Source organism: Danio rerio, chromosome 17 (genome assembly GCF_049306965.1).
Source record: "Danio rerio strain Tuebingen ecotype United States chromosome 17, GRCz12tu, whole genome shotgun sequence".
Lineage (NCBI taxonomy): Eukaryota > Metazoa > Chordata > Actinopteri > Cypriniformes > Danionidae > Danio > Danio rerio.
This window is the reverse complement of record NC_133192.1, coordinates 28,039,477-28,058,487: the sequence shown is the minus strand read 5'-3', so window position 1 is coordinate 28,058,487 and position 19,011 is coordinate 28,039,477. Positions and strand designations below refer to the sequence as shown.

Sequence of the window (19,011 nt, the reverse complement as noted above, 5' to 3'; positions counted from 1 at the left end):
CCAGCAATTGAGTTTGAGACCCATGCATGCCCGAAACCAGGGGTGTCCCAACTCTGTCCTTGAGGGCCGGTGTCTAACATATTTTAGTTCCAACCCCAGTTAAACACACCTGAGCCAGCTAATCAAGCTCTTTTCAGGTATACTAGAAACTTCCAGGCAGGTGTGTTGAAGCAAGTTGGAGCTAAACTATACAGGACACCAGCCCTACAGGACCGTTTGGAAACCCCTGCCCTACACTGTCTGGTATCCATTCCTTATTTGGACTGCAGAGGGAGCTACTGGAACATGTTTGATGTCTGTGGGACTGCAGTATCCAAAGTTGTTTGTAAATATTTGCACAAAGAGTTCACGTCTTGTTGATTTATTTTTAAATCTGTATTATTACTGCAGTGGTTAATGTTGTGAGGCTCAACACTGAATTGCGTTCACCGATATAACCTTAATTATTTAAATTTACATTCAGGAACATAAACAGCCATTGCCCTTGATGAATGTCAAAGCGTGACACATCTACAGATCATTTTCATGTCTGGTTGGTAACTGTGTTTTTATTAGTGCGCAGAAGCGCAGCACAACAATCACATCACAGACAACGAAGCGCTAACTCGTTTTTTTTCCCCTGCTGCATGCTTTAGCAGAGCATAATCAACACACTGACTTCACACAGCTCTTTTGCTCTCTCTCGCCCCTCCCTCGCATAGTGTCTTTCTGATACTGGTGGCAGATTGAGAGATCTGATACAGCTCTGCTTAGCACTGGTCCTCAAAGCCCTCCGGCTGTTTCTCTTGCATATTTTGGCACGGTCCTCTTTGTGTAAGAGACGAGAGAGTTTCTGTTATTCAGACACTCAATACTGTATAATCAACAATAGAGATGACATTACACACAACAACAACAACACAAATGTAATATGGGAACATCATAAAGTAAATTAGTTTTTGCTGGTGTGAGCTTGGTCTCACCTCTCTTGGTATTTGTGTGTCTGTGTGTTGGCATAATATGTGTTCATGACTTTCAGTGGCCACGTTGGACCACACCAGATTTCGGTCCCCAACAGATTCCTCTCTGGCGTTTCATTGGCGTCCTTGTGGCATATGTCTCTCTAATGAGTCCTCCACTGAGAGCAAGACTGTCCACTCAACATTCATTTCTGGTTCTCACCGTCTTGCTGTGGTACTTAATTGGAAGTCCCCAGCGTCTCATAAGGTAGACGTCAAACACGTATAGCAACCCTGGTTCCAGTTCACCGATCACTGCTGTTGTGACTGCCCGACGTGGATTCAACTCTTGGAAATACTTACAGAGGACTCTTTCATTTGCAGGACGAGACTCTGGGTCGATGCAGCGATCCGTTGATGTGTGTTTGCTGTTAAGTGGGATCTGTCTTCGGTAAACACAGTAGAGACTCCGTTCTTCGGTTCCCATCCAGGCTAGAGTGACTGAATTGCAGGTCCGCAACTTGTTGAAAGACTTAATCTGTAATGTAGTGGGAAACACAGGCACTGCACGGCGGTGGTACGCTGATGATGCCTGCATTTTGAGACAGAATTTGGACTTGCCTGAATCACCTTTAGGGATTGTTAATGAGGGACCTGGAGCCAAGGCCTGGAGCTGGATGAGATAAGACGAGGCACCATGCAACCATATCTGGGCCAGCTGGTGTCCCACCTCTTGAGATGTCAAAATCTGTCCTTTACCAGAGACTGTGGCTCTAACTTTACTAGTCCCATTGCAGGTGTGCAAGGTCAGCAGGCCGTTTTGTTGCCATCCGCGAGGTTTGAATCGGAACTGGTCTACCTGTAGGCTGCTTGCGTCCCCACTTATAGTAACCCATTTGACCTGGTTTTCCCTTAAGGTTGTGACAGCAGGACGAGCCTCCTCATGTGTCCGGGCAAATGTGCCAGTGTAGGCTGCACTTGTGCCATTAACCCTGTCAACTACAAACACATCGAAATAGTACTGTGTATCCGGAAGCAGGTCAGAAACCGTGCACACACTTTCAACATCCCTGCAAACACATCCAGGGTCCTCAAATTTGTCAGATGATTCACGATTCTTGATGGTATCCGGCTGCCTCCACCACCAGTCTTTAAGTGTTGCCCATACAATCTCTTTGCTTTGTTTATCTCTCCTCTGTCTCTTCTGCACACTCTGTATCTCCTTTCGGATTCCCTCACGAGCAGCGCATAGACTTCGATAGTTGTGTTTGTGGTTTACTAAGACGCAGTATTCGTGATGTGGTCGGTGATCATCTTTAACAACTACAGATGAGCTCGGAGCCCAGTTCAAGGTGACACTGGTCATACCCACCCCTAATGTGTGCACTCTGGGATCCGATGGCAGCTCTGGGAAAGCTCCAGAGGGACCAGGACCTTCATGAAGGTATACCGAAACTTGCGTGTCCTGCTCGTTTGACTTCAACCTCAGGATGTAGATGGATGCTGGAGTGTAGGCGGGACCTGTGTAGGTGTCTACGGCATTGCCAGTGTAGCTGTAAATCCTAACTTCTCTTCCAGAACCTTTCCACCAAACCTCAGGCATACTCTTCTTGGAGCTCCCTGTAGAAACGAAGCATTTCAGATCAAGATCAAGCATTTTCAAAAGACGACTCTAATCAAAAGGAGCCAAAAAACATTTGGACGGCATGCATGCAGAAGGCTGTTTTTCCATGCAAACCATCATTACTTTTGTCGGCACACTTTTAGAGGGAACGTTTGGTAATCAAAGTGAATAATTTAAAGGTGTAGATGGGGACCCCTGAGTTCACAGTCTAAATCATTTATATGTCACATTATGACTTTATAATGCTGCTTTGCCTGCCAGACTACCCCTTCATTTCACTGCATGTTCATGATGTTGAAAGTAGTGTGCAGAATTGCAGGATCTTTCTGGTTCTGTTAAACATGTCAAGCATATCTTGCATCAAATCGATAACTTCAATGCATATTATGCAACAAAATGGTTGTGTTTGTGTGTCTGTATTAACGTTTGGCACAATGTAGACTCATTTGTGTTGTTCATTATTATGCATTCAGGATAAAGAATTCCATTTGATGCTAACAAACAGAATCTTATTGTACAGTGTTACAAAAAACCTTTCAAATTAATAACAGATGTCAGTGTTTATCCAGACTGTGCTTGCATATGTTGTCTCTTTGTTTCTGTTTGAAATGTTTTTATCCTCTCTATCAGGGAAACAGCCTGAAGATTTGGAAATGGATAAGAGAAGAAGTGTCTGTCCACAGAGGCCCTAAAGCAACACAACAGCAGTTTTACACCTGCTAATTAAATCAGTGAGCCTCAAGCGACTGCTCTGCTTCTTCATTAGAGCCTCTGAAGGGATGTAACCCGTCCACCCTTTGGATACAGAATCCCTGAGTTGTCTGTTAGCCATTGGTAAGCCTATGTCAGAACTCCCTATACACAAACATACTTTACATGCATGCGCAAACATACTTTACCTTCAAGCAGACACAAGTCCATCAATAAGCATACATAACCACACAAACTCACAGTGTGCTTTCTTAGGTGGTTTGTCCTTCAGGGTTCGAACAGCCAGATTCCATTCGATGGGCACCGCACATGGGCTCACAGTAACAGACAGCAAATCAGCTTTCTTCTTTAGTGTGAAATACAGCCTGAAACACAGATCCGTATCAGTGTGTATTAGACACAGCAAATAGGATAAGCTTTGGTCTGGTTGTTAATGAGAAAAAAATCTATTCATAGGTCCCTAAATAAACCATTTGTTCAAAATCAATCCATCAAACAACCTCATTTAACATTTTGTACCAGTCTAAACATGTCACATTAAAATATAATGTACTCTTTTGTATTACATGACAGCGATTCACAATTATCTAAAAGAAGAATAAAATTTGTCAACGTCCACCAAAACTTCCTGGCTCCTAAACATCCTTCATAACTATCTCAACAATAGAAACAAATGGGAAAATGACTTTTAATAGCCACTGATCAGTTCCACCTCACCTGACATGTCTTTGCACATGGACATTTGGGATCTACTGTGTATTGTGTCTAGCAGAAAACTCCCTTGTAAAAAGATAGTTATGAAGAGGGCTAGTTCATCAAAAAAATAAAACAATAAAAATCTGTCATAGTTTATTTACATTTGTATCATTCCAAACTTCTTTTGTTTTCTTTAAATTGTCATGGAAATTAAAAAAAAAAAATATATATATATTTTTTTTAAAAGTTTTTTTATGCAAAGAAGGTCAGTGATCACCTATATCAACCTTTGATATTTATTCGCTTTAAAGGTTCAAGAAACCCTTGAGTACTTTTTTTGTTGTTGAGATTTTAACATTTGTGTGTGTTGAGCATCAGTTAAGACAATGTTAGCACCTGTCAGCTTTAATTGTGGGGAAAACTGGATAATTTTGAGCTTTTGTCCGCTAATTTCATCTTCCGGGTTTAAATGATTTTTGGGGCGAGATCAAAGTCTGTGACGTAGCGCAAACTGAAAGTGCAAAGATGACGCGTCAGTTTCTCATTATTATTCATAGCGGAGTTTTCTTATCCTATGTGAAGACCCTGTTTCTTAATAATTCATGACTGCACATGCTTTCCAAAGGGAAGACAGACCTTCCAGTGACAAGCTGTGAGACCCTATGTTAATGACTGGGTGAGACCGCGTCCAGGGACCCACTGCACACAGTAACTTATTTAGCCGTTCATGAAGGGTAGTATGTGGTTGTTTCTATGATCCATGGAGTTTGTTGCATGTTTTCCCCACAATCCTGTCAGGGCCGATACAGCAAAGCTGTTTTTGTGCAGCAAGCATTTTTTTCTTCTGGAGAGCAGTACGAGAATTGGAGAATGGCAGACGTCTTTTATCAGGAGTTCATTCACATTTAGACACATCGCCGTGCTGCTGTGTTCACCTAAATCCTCCAGATTATCAGCAGGGCTAATGGTTGAAATAGGCAGGGCAAGAGACCTGCTGCACTGAGTCTGCATTTAGACCCGGGGATTGAGGGAGAAGTGGTAATTTATGGTGTTTACATGAACACGATTATCTTTCATTTTAAGTTGTGGTTGTGTGTATATGAAATTACGAATAACAAATGTAGCAGGGCATTAAATCACTGCTTATTTCTTTTTATTTTAACTTTGTAAACTCTAAACTCATGCGTCCCCTGACGGTTTGTCTCATTTTTTGAGCCGACTGACAACAGTTATTCGCTCCTCTGCTTCTCCCCTGCTCTGCTGGCCACGGCCACTCCTGCCTCTGATCGTGGAGCTCCACGCTCATTATGCTGTATTTTTTTTTTTAATTCTGAGGTAGACCTGAACCAAAAATGGGGGGGGGTGTCATGGCCCTTTAAAAAGTGCATATAGTATCAAAGTTAAGCAACGTAAGATGCTGTTTTCAGGAATGTTAGCATGCTTTCAAATGTGCAACTGATCAATATACTTACGTTACATCACATTATAGACTCCATTTCATCAACAAAAATACTTTCAACAAAGATGCAATCTCAGAGCAGCACAGAGATGTTTCATTCCTTAATCAATTATATAATGAAGGACGCCAGAAAATATTTCCATTTGTTTAAAACATGCAACCAGATTGAACCTTTGATCTTCACCAAAACTATTTGATAACCAGAATTGTTTAAAATGACCACCATTTTATGTTTCATAAAAGAAAGCAGACAGGTTTAGAAGAACATAAGGCTGAGTGAATAACAAAATTTTTAATTTTGGGGGTAAAATATTCCTTGTATGTAATTAGAAAAGGAAAAAAAGTGTTAAGAAAAACTAATTATAAAATATAATGCTGTGTAAAACAAACAAATATACCCTATCGTGGCATTTGAAAGTGAGCATAAAGGTAGGGTAGGTACTTTCGGAGAGGCTAGCACCTGCTAAAGCTAACAGTCCTGCCTTTGCTGGATAATTACTGTCCAAAGCCAGGGCTCCTCCAAAACACAGACTTTGTGGTAGACCTAAGACCAGAATTAACAAGATGATAGAGAATACTTCATGTCTTATTCACCAGTAAGCGCATGGTATCACCACCAAAACCTTTCATCCAGAAGCACATGCCTTTTTCTGTTATTGCCAATGAGCGGCACATTTTTAAAACACCAACAGCATGACGCAGTGCTTTTTGCCTGGCATTTTTTATAATGCACTAATAGATAGAAAACTGCAGAGGAGCTCAAGTGCTCAGCTTATTGTTTCGTAAGAGAGTTGACATTTTCAGCTATTACTTGACCTGTCTGCATAAACAGGTAGTGCAGAGATCGGCAAATCCACATCTTAACAGGCAGGACAAACAAACATTTTAATTAGACTTTTGTTTGGTCCTACATCTTCTACAGACCATACAATACATTTAGACTGCTCAAAGCAATAGTTCTCCCAAAACTAAACATTCTGTCATCATTTACTCATTACTTGTTACAAAAAGTTGTGTGACTTTCTTTCTTCTGTTGAACACAAAAGAAGATCTTTTGAAGATATCTGTAAAACTGCAACCACTTCAAATTGAAATATAAAGAGACTTTAAACAAACATAAATTTAAATAAATTATGGGAAAACAAGATTATATACACTTACCGGCCACTCATTAGGTATACCTTATGGGTACCAGGTTGGACCCACTTTTGCTTTCAGAACTGCCTTAATCCTTCATTGCATAGATTCAACAAGGTACTGGAAATATTCCTCAGAGATTTTGGTCCATATTGACATGATAGCATCAAGCAGTTGCTGTGGATTTATCGGCTGCACACCCATGATGCAAATCTCCCTTTCCACCACATTCCAATGGTGCTCTATTGAATTGAGAACTCGTGACCGTGGAGGCCATTTGAGTACAGTGAACTCATTGTCATGTTCAAGAAACCAGTCTGTGATGATTCACGCTTTATGACACCGTGTGTTATCCTGCTGGAAGTAGCCATCAGAAAATGGGTAGACTGTGTTCATAAAGAGATGGATATGGTCAGCAACAATACTCAGGTAGGCTGTGGTGTTGACAAGATGCTTAATTGGTGAGCCTGTATGAACTGTAGTCTCAGTTTTCTGTTTTTAGCTGACCATTCTCTGTAAACCCTAGAGATGGTTGTGCGTGAACATCCCAGTAGATCAGCAGTTTCTGAAATACACAGACCAGCCCATCCGGCACCAACAACCATGCCACGTACAGTCACTTAAATCACCTTTCTTTCCCATTCTGATGCTCGGTTTGAACTGTAGCAGATTCTTGACCAAGCAGTTGGACAAGTGTACCTAATAAAGTGGCCGGCGAGTGTATTTTATTACTTTACATGGCAAGTAAAAGTATCTTGAATTGAAAAGTGTTTGTGAAAACAGAAAGTCATATTTGTGTAGTGTAAAATCACCTTAAAAAAATGAATAGCTAAAAGTAGACTTGACGCTTTAAACAAACATGCCATGAAGCTTCCCTCGGGGACTGTTTGACAGGCTTGTTGTTTGCACAGGTTGATCCGCTAATGAAGGTGAGAAGAAACACAAGCAATGACTCCAGAATGACTGATCTCTGATAAGCTTTTATCGATCCATCGCCGCCGCTCAGATATGCATCTCCACAAGCCCCAATGTTTACAGATCACAGTTGATGCCAGGTGCACCATCACTGGAGCGGCAGGAAACGCATTCACTCCCCCTCGGTGAATAACATCACACTGGGCAGAATCTGGCGAACCTCCCTCTGGTAACACCAACCATTTGGCAAGCAACACTTCCTCTGACCTTGAAACCCGGTTTGTGCGACTGACTGACTTCAGTCAGGGGTGTTCAGCATCTTCAGTCACACATTATATTATTTGTATGGAAATAGTCAGACATTAGATTTAATACTCTGCGCTTGTTTAATGCAATTTGAACCTCCTATTTGCATGCCGCTGACTCTCCAGTATAGCACATTATCATAATATTGATTTCATTCTTCTGGTAATCAGGTTTAACTTTGACCTTGATGATAAAATAAAAGGAAGAAGTTTTAGTTTGAGGGATTTCTGGCAGATGCTTTCCGCTTTTACTGTTTTAATGCTTTTTTTTGTGAGAGTTTTGTGTGGAGGGTACAGTTATGATCTTTTAGTAGATTAATTCATTTGATTTATGAGCAGCTCTTGCCCTACAGCCGTGCATTGAAACGCTCTGCTCGTCTCTCGGTTTCTTGTGTTCGGTCTAAAGTCTGACACCACCTATGTTATGAGGTTGCTAATGGAAAGACAAGGCTGCAGGTTTAGCTGTCGGAATTTAGTGGATTTGATTGAGAGGCAATTGGGAAATCTGTGGATAGGTTTTAAGAATTGAGAGAAATCAAACAGATTGGATTAAGTAATGACCCATTGTTTATTTCAGAATATCATAAAAATAATTTATGTGGACTTTTTCACTTGTGGAAAAAAATATCTACACCACCTGACAAAAGTCTTGTTGTCAATTAACTGGACTTCATAGATCATTAGGAAAAGTGGCTGAAGGTAGGTTTTTGCAATGAATCATCTGTTGAACTGCATCCCAATCATCACAAATACTGCAGAAGACCTATTGGAACCCACATGGACCCAAGATTCTCACAGAAATCAGTCATAGTTTGCGGTTACATTCAGCTTGGGTGCGTGCGAAAGATCTGCAGAGTGGATGACAACATCAACAGCCTGAGGTATCAAGATATTTGTGCTGCCCATTACATTACAAACCACAGGAGAAGGCAAATTCTTCAGCAGGTTAGCGCTCCTTCTCATACTTCAGCCTCCACATCAAAGTTCCTAAAGGCAAAGAGGGTCTAGGTGCTGCAGGATTGGCCAGCCCAATCACCAGAAATGAACATTATTAAGCATGTCTGGGGTGCTTTAAAGATGAATCCAAATAATCTTGATGAACTCTGAGAGTCCTGCAAGAATGCTTTCTTTGCCATTCTAGATGACTTTATTAATAAGTTATTTGAGTCATTGTAGAGATGTATGGATGCAGTCCTCCAGGCTCATGAGAGTCATACACAACATTAATTTATTTTCAACTGTACCATGACTTTATATTTTATACTGTACATTATTTTTGTTATTTGACAAGACTTTTGTCTAAGCAAGGTCAGACCTTATTGTCCTAATTATATTCAAAATCAAGGCATGGTCATATTTTATTTTGGTCTAATAAGCCTAGAGGCCTTTGCCTTTCATAAAAGCCACTGTGATACTAAATGATCAAAGTCAAATTATCATTTATTGTCCCTAAAAACTGAATAGGCAATAAGATTTTTGTCAGGTAGTGAATGTATTTCAGATATAATGTTTAGTTTAAAACAAAAGAAATTAAAATAACATTTAAACATATTTACTATTTAGTAAACAATTTATAAAATTAATAAAGCATAAGAAAATAATTTAAACTTTAAATTTGAAATAAAAGCTAAAACTTTTAAGCCATTAATAAAAACTGCTGGAAGTATTTGATGATACTTAAAGCTAAATCCATTTACAGTATGTTTGTATTTGATCCCTATTTATTGCTAGTATTATTTAGTAATTTGGGCATGCTTATTGTTTTTAAATATGTCTTGTTATCTTTTACTTCAGTTTACTGATTTAAAAATAATTTCAAGAAATAGTTTAAGAAATATATTTAATATTAAAAATATATATTTTTTATTATTTTGTCTATCCTTCTACTTGCTTTAAACCCTACGTTCTACAGGACAGATATCAGTTTTCTGTGACTTTGTACCTGTTCCCGGCTAAGTGATTATGCAGTATTAGTGATCTCTCTCTGGAGGAAGACAATGTTGATTTAAACTCTTCCACTCTTCCATTTCTTTTCTACTCAAGATAGAAACTTTAAAACAGTCAGTGTTTGTATATATGATTGATCTCTCGGCCATCTTTGTCCTTATTCAATTTCTCTATTTTTTTTTTACAGGTACACTGTGTGTTTGTATGCGTGTGTTTACCTGCGAGCTCGTCCTTTAGGCAGATGCACCGGTGTAACCCTGTTCTCACTCAGCCATGTTGTGGGGTGTAACGTCACTTCATTTTCTGGTGCCAGGGCATGGATGGTGCCGGGACCAGAAAACAGAGCCACCGCCAGGCAGAGACACCAGGAAAAAGCCATCCTTGTCCAGCACAAATGGCCACTCACTTACACTTGCCTGGGAAACAGAGAATGTAATTCTAAGACAGGAGGTAGAGTCTTTATATGATTTTTTTCTTTCAGCAGTTTTTCAGTATTCCTCTAAAATCCACAAGGATTAATGTAAAGAATAATTATGGGATTTCTTTAGGTTTAACTTCGAAAATTACATTAAACGACTTGGTGGAGGAAGATTAAAGCTGATTGAGAGTATTAACTACAGATTATAGATCTATGGTTAGTTTTCTCTTCATAAAAGCTCTAGCTGCATATGAAATCCTACAGCATGTGCTGAATATGATTAAAGGGATAATTCGGCCATCATTTACTCATCCACTTATTTTAAACCTGTTTAAGTTCTATCTTCTATCAAAGGAAGATATATTGAAGAATGTTGGGGAAAAGCAGTCATTGACATTTTTTAGATAGATTATCCTGTTTTATGTTCAACAAAAGATCATTTTTGGCTGAACTATCGCTTTAAGAACTTTGAATTCTTTACATGATGTGTTTTAGATCCTAGTACATACTACATCTGTTGACCTGTGCACTCTTGACCTTACTGGCGCTGTTTACATTTGGCATTAGATATGTTTTGGTCGATCACAACAGATGAAGGAGAGACACATTTTAGTTTACATCTGATGCATAATCACTGTACAGAACTTTTTTTATGTACAGTTATGAAATATGCTCATGCAATTTACATAAACTCATAACAATAGTTGAAAATGATACAGAGAAAAGCAGCTTTTGTTTCTTCTCCAATAGCTGCAAAACTACACAGAACCCTGTGGTTTTTTTTTATTTTTTTTATCAAGATTGGAAAGCGTTATTGTGCTTTTTTTTTTTTTTTTTTTTACATTTTTTAACTTCAAACCAAACTGGTGAAAAAGCTGGTCTTTGATGGTTGTTTGAATACATTTGACCTTGATAATTTACACTACAAAATAGTACACTTTATTCAGAAATGGCTTTGAATATCATTTGTAGGCTATTATGAAATGCAACTAATCGGTTAACAAATGTACCACGTTTTCTTGTACAGTATGAGGAAAAAATCTAAGTTTTGTTCAGCTCTTAGAAATCTGTCAGCATCTGTGGTGTTATAAGATATAAAATGTCCATTGGTTGTACATTTTAACCAAATCTGAAGTATGTCATTCAGAGATTGGCTGTATCACATTCTCATACATATAATGCAGGTTTTTGTCAGAGTGAATTTGAAGTAATGAAAGTTGTAGAGACCCCCCACAAAAAAACTGGAACAAGCTTCTCTGTCAACATGCCACTTCTGTCATAAACTGAATAGGAGTCTAAAATGTTCATCACTTTCACCTTTTAAAATTCCAAAGGATCCTCCCTTTCAAGAGGTCAGTTTTGACTACTTCAGTTTGGAATGACTCAGCAATATATGTGACCATTATTGATCTCACTATGAAGTGCCTTCTGAGATTTTCCCCATTTTTAACATATTAAAAGATCATCTAGGTTGGAGTTAGCTTGTTTTCCTCGTGTTCGTGTGGGTTATTGCCGGGTGCTCTGGTTTCCCCCACAGTCCAAAGACATGCGCTATAGGTGAATTGAATAAACAAAATTGACTGTAGTGTTTAGGTGTGTGTGTGAATGCAAGACTGCATGGGTGTTTTCCAGTTCTGGATTGTGGCTGGAAGTGCATCCACTGTGTAAAACATATACTGGAATAGTTGGAAGTTCATTCTGCTGTGGTGACCCTTGATAAACAAGGAAAATGAATGAATGATCTACTATGTTTCTAAAAATTAAGGTTCTGTATTGGCATCGATGCTTCTCTAAAGAACCTTTAACATTTGTGGAACTTTTTCATTACCAAAATGTTTCTTCTATATGTCATTTTGAAAGCTTGATTTTAAAGATTGCACACTCATTTGCATACTGTGTACTGGGAAAGCATCGTATACAGACTGAAGAGTTGATTTACCTACATCTTGTCTGTCGGTCCATCTATTTAGATTACCAACAGCCCCGTACTGTGCTTTATGAAAGCTCCAAGACAAATGAGGACATCTGGAAGTATCAAAAGAGCTGATAATTCAGCAGAATTCTGACTTTATCTCATTCCACAAAGAGCAAATCCATCATCCTTTAAGCATCTGCCTTGTCCTTGATGTGAAAGTTGGCGATAAACTGCCAACTTTAAATTAAAATTAAGATTAAAATCTTCTAAAACCTGTCAAAATCCAACTCTGATGACTGAAAAAAAACCTCACATTCCCCGGCTAAGTCCTGGGAAGATCTGCACTTGGGGCTGATGTGCTAGATGACAGCGCTGTTATTTATCTCCCAAGGTGCTGACAAACTCACTTGTGTTTCTACAGACATTCAGCACAAAGGTTATTCATTATGGCTGACAAGCGAAGAACAGAGCTATCAGTCAATCAGTTGATTCTCACACTCCATCTGTTGTGAGGGCAAGATGAGATAGAGCAAGAGAGAGGGAGAGAAAAATTTTTGTATTCGAAAACCCATTTAATTACAGATTGCATGAAAATCTTTTTAAATATTAAAAAAACATACAATCTTAAGAAAAATACTAATCTTTTTCAACAATTTCACAGAAGATTCCTTTTTTAACCAAAAAAAATAAAAAATAAAAGGTCATGCATTAATAATAAGATTAATCTATCCAAATCTTGTTCCACAAAGAAAACTTCCTAGTTATCACATTTAGCTCAACTTTTTCTTTTATTGTGGTATAAAATATGCCATTTAAGTTGTTGTGAGGGCAAGAAGAGAGATTTTTGATTTTCAAAAACCCATTTAATTAAATATTTTATCAGAGACAATTTAACAAATTCATTCTTTCATTACTATTTGGCTTAATCTCTTTACTAATCAGGGGTCGCCACGGCGGAATGAACCGCCAACTTATATATAAGCATATGATTTACGCAGTGGATGCCCTTCCAGCTGCAACCCATCACTGAGAAACACCCATACACTCTCATTTACACACATACACTATGTACAATTTAGCCTATCCAATTCATCTATAGCACAATAGTCATTGGACTTGTAGGGAAAAACCGAAGCACCCGGAGGAAACCCATGCCAACACGGGGAGAACATGCAAACTCCACACAGAAATGCCAACGGACCCAGCCGGGAGTCCCGGGACTTGAACATGAAACCTTCTTACAAAGACACCACCACGCCCCCCTCAATTTAACAAATTACATCAATTAAGAAATAAAAAAATCGAAAATAATCTTATGGAAAATACAAATCATTTTCAACAATTTCACAGATTTTTTTAACACAAATTTGCTCCAAAAAATAAATTCAAAAACATAAATGACACATACATTAATAGTAATTATAATTAATCAGAATGGTTGACTTTATCAGTTCCACAAAGACAACTTGCCAGTTATCACACACACTTAGCTCAACGTTTTCTTTCAATGTGGTAGGCTATACATCGTCATTTAAATAGTTGTGAGGACAAGATAAGAAAGCGAGATGAGAAAAACGCAGGAGGGAAAGAAAGTTAGCCTCATCTCAGCCGATGATTCATTGATAGCAGGAAACATTTGCCTTTATTCAGAGAGAATTATTTATACGAGCAAAGAAAATGTGCTATCCGCTAACACTCGCTGCTCTCCGCTTTGACACTCCACACACACAGAAGCGAGACGAGAGCGGCACTTCAGCCCGCCAAATGCTCACTTGAAGCCCTGCCTCTATTTTTATCAGACGACATCAAAATTGGTTTACCGTGGAAATAAGAGTTCAACTCCTCTCATTATGTACGAACAGCAGGCTGCTTCAGTTGTACAAAAAAGCCGAAAAAAGACGGAAGAACCGAGCACCTGGAGGTAATGGGAAGACTGAGGGGGAGAGAGAGTTGAGTAAGTTTGAGACTCTCAGATGTTCAGTCGGTGTTTATCTGCAGCTGAAGGGCCCAGTGATGCGAGTTCAGGTCCCCGGGGAGAGAGAGGCGGCGATCAAAGCTGAAAAGTGTCCCTATAACAACACGCGATGGTTGTCGCAGGAGATCAGATGACAGACGCTCTTTTAGGAAAAAAAAAAAACCTCTGCTGTGATTGTGACTGCTGAACAGGCCCTCGTTATGCACTGAGGAGAAGAGGATGGAGGGATGGATGAAGGAGAAGAAGGAGGAAGAAGGGAGTGTGAAGAGAACGGAGAGCGGGAAAATGTCCAGGAAGATGAAGAGAGGGATTAAGAAAGGTGAAAAAAAGACAGCGAAGGTGAGAAAGAGAGGAGCGGAGGGGAAAAAGAAGGGAGAGTGGAAGAAGGAGGGAGGAGCTAAACAAGGGCGTAGGAGGTGAGAAAGAGAGAAGGAGGGATGGATAGAGGGAAGAGGATAAAAAATGGATATTGGCACGTGCATGCGCGCAAATGCAGAGAAAAGGGAAAGGACAGCTTGGATGGTGGTCATAAAGTGGCATGGTGAATCTCGTGGCGAGTCAAGGATGATCTTGCGATTTTTTTTTATTGCAAAGTCAAAAAAATAAGAAAATATATTGCATTAAGAATAAAAACGTTAATAAATGGACCATTTATAGAGTAAACTGTCTGGCCAATGTTTTAAATATAATGTTATATATCATTTTAATTGCACTAGACATTTTAAAGTAAATAAAATCTGTATTAGGACTATATAGTTGTTTATAATAAGTTTTAAATTGTGTAAATACATCATACTTTAATCATCTGCCTTGCCTTCATGTTAAATTATGTAATGTATTATTGTATAAAAATTTTGAAATATTTATGATGCTTAAATATTTAAAAGTATTTTTTTCAAATTGGTAGACTCTTTAGTATTTACCATCAAAAGCAACTCATATAAAATTAGAATATAAACTACACTTTTAATCATTTTATAAAATCCATTTTTGCTAAAATGTATTAACTCATATGATTTTATAATATAAAATGTAGGGGTGCACGATGTTGTTAAACAAATTGCAAGCAAGAATAGTTACAATAGAGCAAAGAAACAAGTAAAATAAAAAAAAATAAAAAAGATGAAAAAATTTGACCTGACTCCTTGGATAGATTTACTCAATTTGTTTAAATCCCATTAAAGTTGTTCCAACCACTTATTTTAAAAACATTAAGTTGAACATAACTAAATTTAATTTGTTCATGTAAATTCAACAAAAGTTCTATCTATTATGGTTAAGCTTTGCAATGTCTTCACAAATCTCATGTTTTTTCAATTGTTTATCAATAAACCCAACGTAAGATTGCATATCCATATATATATATTGCATATTGCATATAACATTGACTATTGCGGAGACACATTTGTTGCGATATCGATGGCAAAATGATATATTGTGCAGCTCTAATATAATTATAATTATATGATTTATAAAATAAATTATACTCTTATATACTTACATATTATGTTATTTTGTATATGTAACGCTGCCGGCCTAAGCTACCCTTCCCGCTCCGAACTGTTATCGAGCTGGTGTTCTTTCGCATGGGAGTCAGGTGCTTTACCAGGGAGGCTAAATACCATAGCCTCTAGTGTCTGTCGCTAGAACACCTTTAGAGGTCAGAGGAGCGAGGTTTACCTGCACAGCACTTACAAGCTGGCCTCTGCTACACTCACCCCCCAAAACCCCACTGCCATCCAGGTCACGGCACCAATGTAACCCCGCCGGTCCAAGCCACCCAACCCGTTCCGAGCTGGTATCGAACCGGCGACCTTCTGCATGGCACAGCACTTACTAGCTGACCTCTGCTACATATACTATATAAAATTATAGAAATATTGATGTTATTTTAACACTTTCAAATTTTTGAAAACATTTTCTGTTATAATTTCTCTACAGTATTTCAGTTGGTCAGTGAATTGAGTAAATCTTGTTCTCTGTATCTCTGTTTACGGTGTTAGTGGAGCTCGTGTTACTGTACACACTGTCTCTCTGGCTCTAGCGTTGGTGGCTCTGGTGTCATGTGACCCAGGCTCTTTGCAGGGGTCCCAACTGCTCCCAGGAGACACGCAGATAAAGCCATAGAGGGAGAAAGAAAGAGAAAAGGGAGAGAGATGGAAAAGAGAGAAGGAAAGACAGAAAAGAATCCAAACTTGAATGGTATAGAATGAAAACCGAGAAGTCGTGCAAAGATGTGGGCCGTAGGGGGTAAACAGACAGAGAGAAAGAAAGAGGGGTTGATGAAAGACTGAGAGAGATTATGGACTGAGCAGAAATATGGTGATTATGAACTCAAGATCTAATTGTCAACTTCAACAAGTGAAGTAACACTAATTGCATTGTCTCTGTTTCCTTTCGGTCTCTGTTGCACTCTTAGAATTGCACTGAATTCAAATCAGCTCTAGCCATGCTATTATAATGGCGTTAAAGCAATATGAGGCACATGTACATGATATTTTACGTTTTATATTAATGCAATATTTTACAATTAAATTATAATGTTATCATTTAATGTTATAAATTATTTCTAATTATTTTTTTCATGTTTAAAATATTTAAATGTTATCAACAATAGTAAAACGTTTATGTCATTTTTAATATTACGATTGTCTAATATAATATAATATAATATAATATAATATAATATAATATAATATAATAAAATATAATATAATATAATATAATTCAAGATTTGTATAAATAATTGGCAGTTTAATATGATTTGTTATGATTTTATATTTTATATGATTAACATATTTTATTTAACCTTCAGTGTCAGCAGAATTACTGAAATATTTAGCATTTTAATTAATTATAGGTTTTGATTTTTTGTTTACTATAATAATTTAACTTTAAAACAATAATATGACCAGATTGTTTCAAATATTTTACATTTTATTATTAATATTAGGCTTTTTGTTTTATATAATTATTATTTTTTTATTTAAAATGTAATTATATCAGATAAAATAAATAAAGACACAACAAATGAAAATCAAAAATATGTCAAAAACACTGAAGAACTTTAAATTTCATCCATACTGTGAGGATCTTCTAAGCCATTTTGCATTTTTTTCCTGAAACTGAACCACCATCCCAAACCACAGACCATCTCGCTGCTGTACTTAAGGGCTATTTAGTGGTCACACAGACATGAGTAAGGGACTGAAAGATGGGAGACGATCGCAGTCTTGTATAACAAACTGATGAGAAAAAGCAAATAGAGACAGTCTAAAAAAACATCTCCCATAACACCAAAACATAGATCATTCCTTGCATTGGAGATTTACATTCAATCCAAATCAAAGCCTTGACATGTGGAGTTGCAAGCATCTCATTCTACCAGTTGAGTCGTAAACATGTAATCACAGATGCACAAATACACTCTTACCTCAGTCTAGACTTTCACTCCGAAGAAAGAAGTAAAAAAGCAGGAAAGGTGAAGAAGAAACTGAAGTAAATTGCTCTGGTGTGTTCAGAGTCACACAAACTCCCCTGTCCTGCTGCTGGAGTCCCGAGGATAGAGGGAAAGAAAGAAAAACAAAAAGAGAAAAGCCCTCCCACCCTTCTCTTCTCCTCTCCTCTTTCTCCTCGCTCTTCTCTCGTTTCCTCTGCTTTTTTTGTGCTCTCTTCTCTCCCCCCGACCCAGATCAGTGCAGTCTGATAACTGAGGCGCTCTAGTCAAACACACACACACACACACTCTCACACACACACACATGCGCATCTGAGAGAGGAGAGGAGGAAGAAATGGATGATGGAGAAAGTGTCTTGGTGAGGGCTGTCGCTGTGTGTGTGTGTAATTGCAGAGAGAATTGGGGAGGGTGTGTGTTTTTGAAGATTACATAGGGATGTGTTAATTACATTTGGGGATCATGCTAAAGATCATTTCCCATTCGTTCTCATAGAAAGCCAAACCAAGAACTTCACTGTAAACAGAAAAAAAATAAAGAAGGAAAATAATAATAATTAATATAAATAAAAAAAAAAAAACTTGTATGACACTTTAGGCCATATTTCACTGCAAATATCTATAAATATCCTTATTTACATATAAATTAAAGTCTGTATTGTTTTTTAGAGGAAAATTAAGCATTAAACATCCAACATTTAATAGGCATTTTGATTAATCTTTTTACAAATTAAATTAAATAAATTAATAAAATGTATTAATTAATTGGTTTAATCTAATGACATGATCACTTTATATGATGAACTGATTTAATTTTGACTTAGTAGTTTAATACTGCTACTACTAATATCAATTACTCATTCATTAATTTTCTTTCAGCTTAGTCCCTTTATTCACCAGGGGTCGCCACAGCAAAATGAACCGCTAACTATTGTAGCATATGTTTTACACTACGGCCAAGCTTATTCAATTCAACTATAGAGCATGTGTTTGAACTGTTGTGGAAACCAGAGCACCCGGAGGAAACCTATGCGAACATGGGGAAAACATGCAAACTCCACACAGAAATTTCAACTAACCCAACTGGGGCTTGAACCAGCGACATTCTTGTTGTGGGGCGACAGTGCTAACCGCTGAGCCACTGTTTCACCCCAAAAATAATCAAATATTTATTAAATAAGAACCACATTAAGATATATATTATATATTACTATATGAATATTAAATCAACATTATATTAAAAAGTCGAATACTGCCAGTTTATTAATGTAATTTCTGTAAAGGCAAAGGCAAGTTTATTTATATAGCACTTTTCATACACAATAGTAAATCAAAGTGCTTTACATAAACAAGAATAAAATCTTTTTAAAAATGAAAAGAATTATTCTGTAATTGTACTGTAATTGATCTAACAATATATTATTTATATAACATAAATTATTGTATATATTAGGTATATATTAGTTTACTAACATTTTCAAAAAAAGTCACTTTGCTAAACATTTCAACAGCAAAGC

The 19,011-nt window shown here is 37.6% G+C and overlaps 1 protein-coding gene across 2 annotated transcripts; it reads right to left on the bottom strand.

Moving 5' to 3' along the window:
* Window positions 1-530: 530 nt before the first annotated feature.
* ndnfl (neuron-derived neurotrophic factor, like) lies at window positions 531-17,578 on the bottom strand. Of its 2 annotated transcripts, none has more exons than XM_021467426.3 (4): window positions 17,474-17,578; window positions 9,951-10,148; window positions 3,514-3,638; window positions 531-2,558 (listed from the first exon to the last, which is right to left on the bottom strand). In XM_021467426.3, exons 2-4 carry the CDS (start codon window positions 10,109-10,111, stop codon window positions 1,138-1,140), a joined length of 1,707 nt encoding a protein of 568 aa, XP_021323101.2. In that variant the 5' UTR covers window positions 10,112-10,148; window positions 17,474-17,578; the 3' UTR covers window positions 531-1,137. The 2 variants fall into 2 exon arrangements, with proteins under 2 accessions (XP_021323101.2, XP_068070698.2); XM_068214597.2 differs by lacking the exon at window positions 17,474-17,578 and adding an exon at window positions 13,886-14,000.
* Window positions 17,579-19,011: the final 1,433 nt, after the last annotated feature.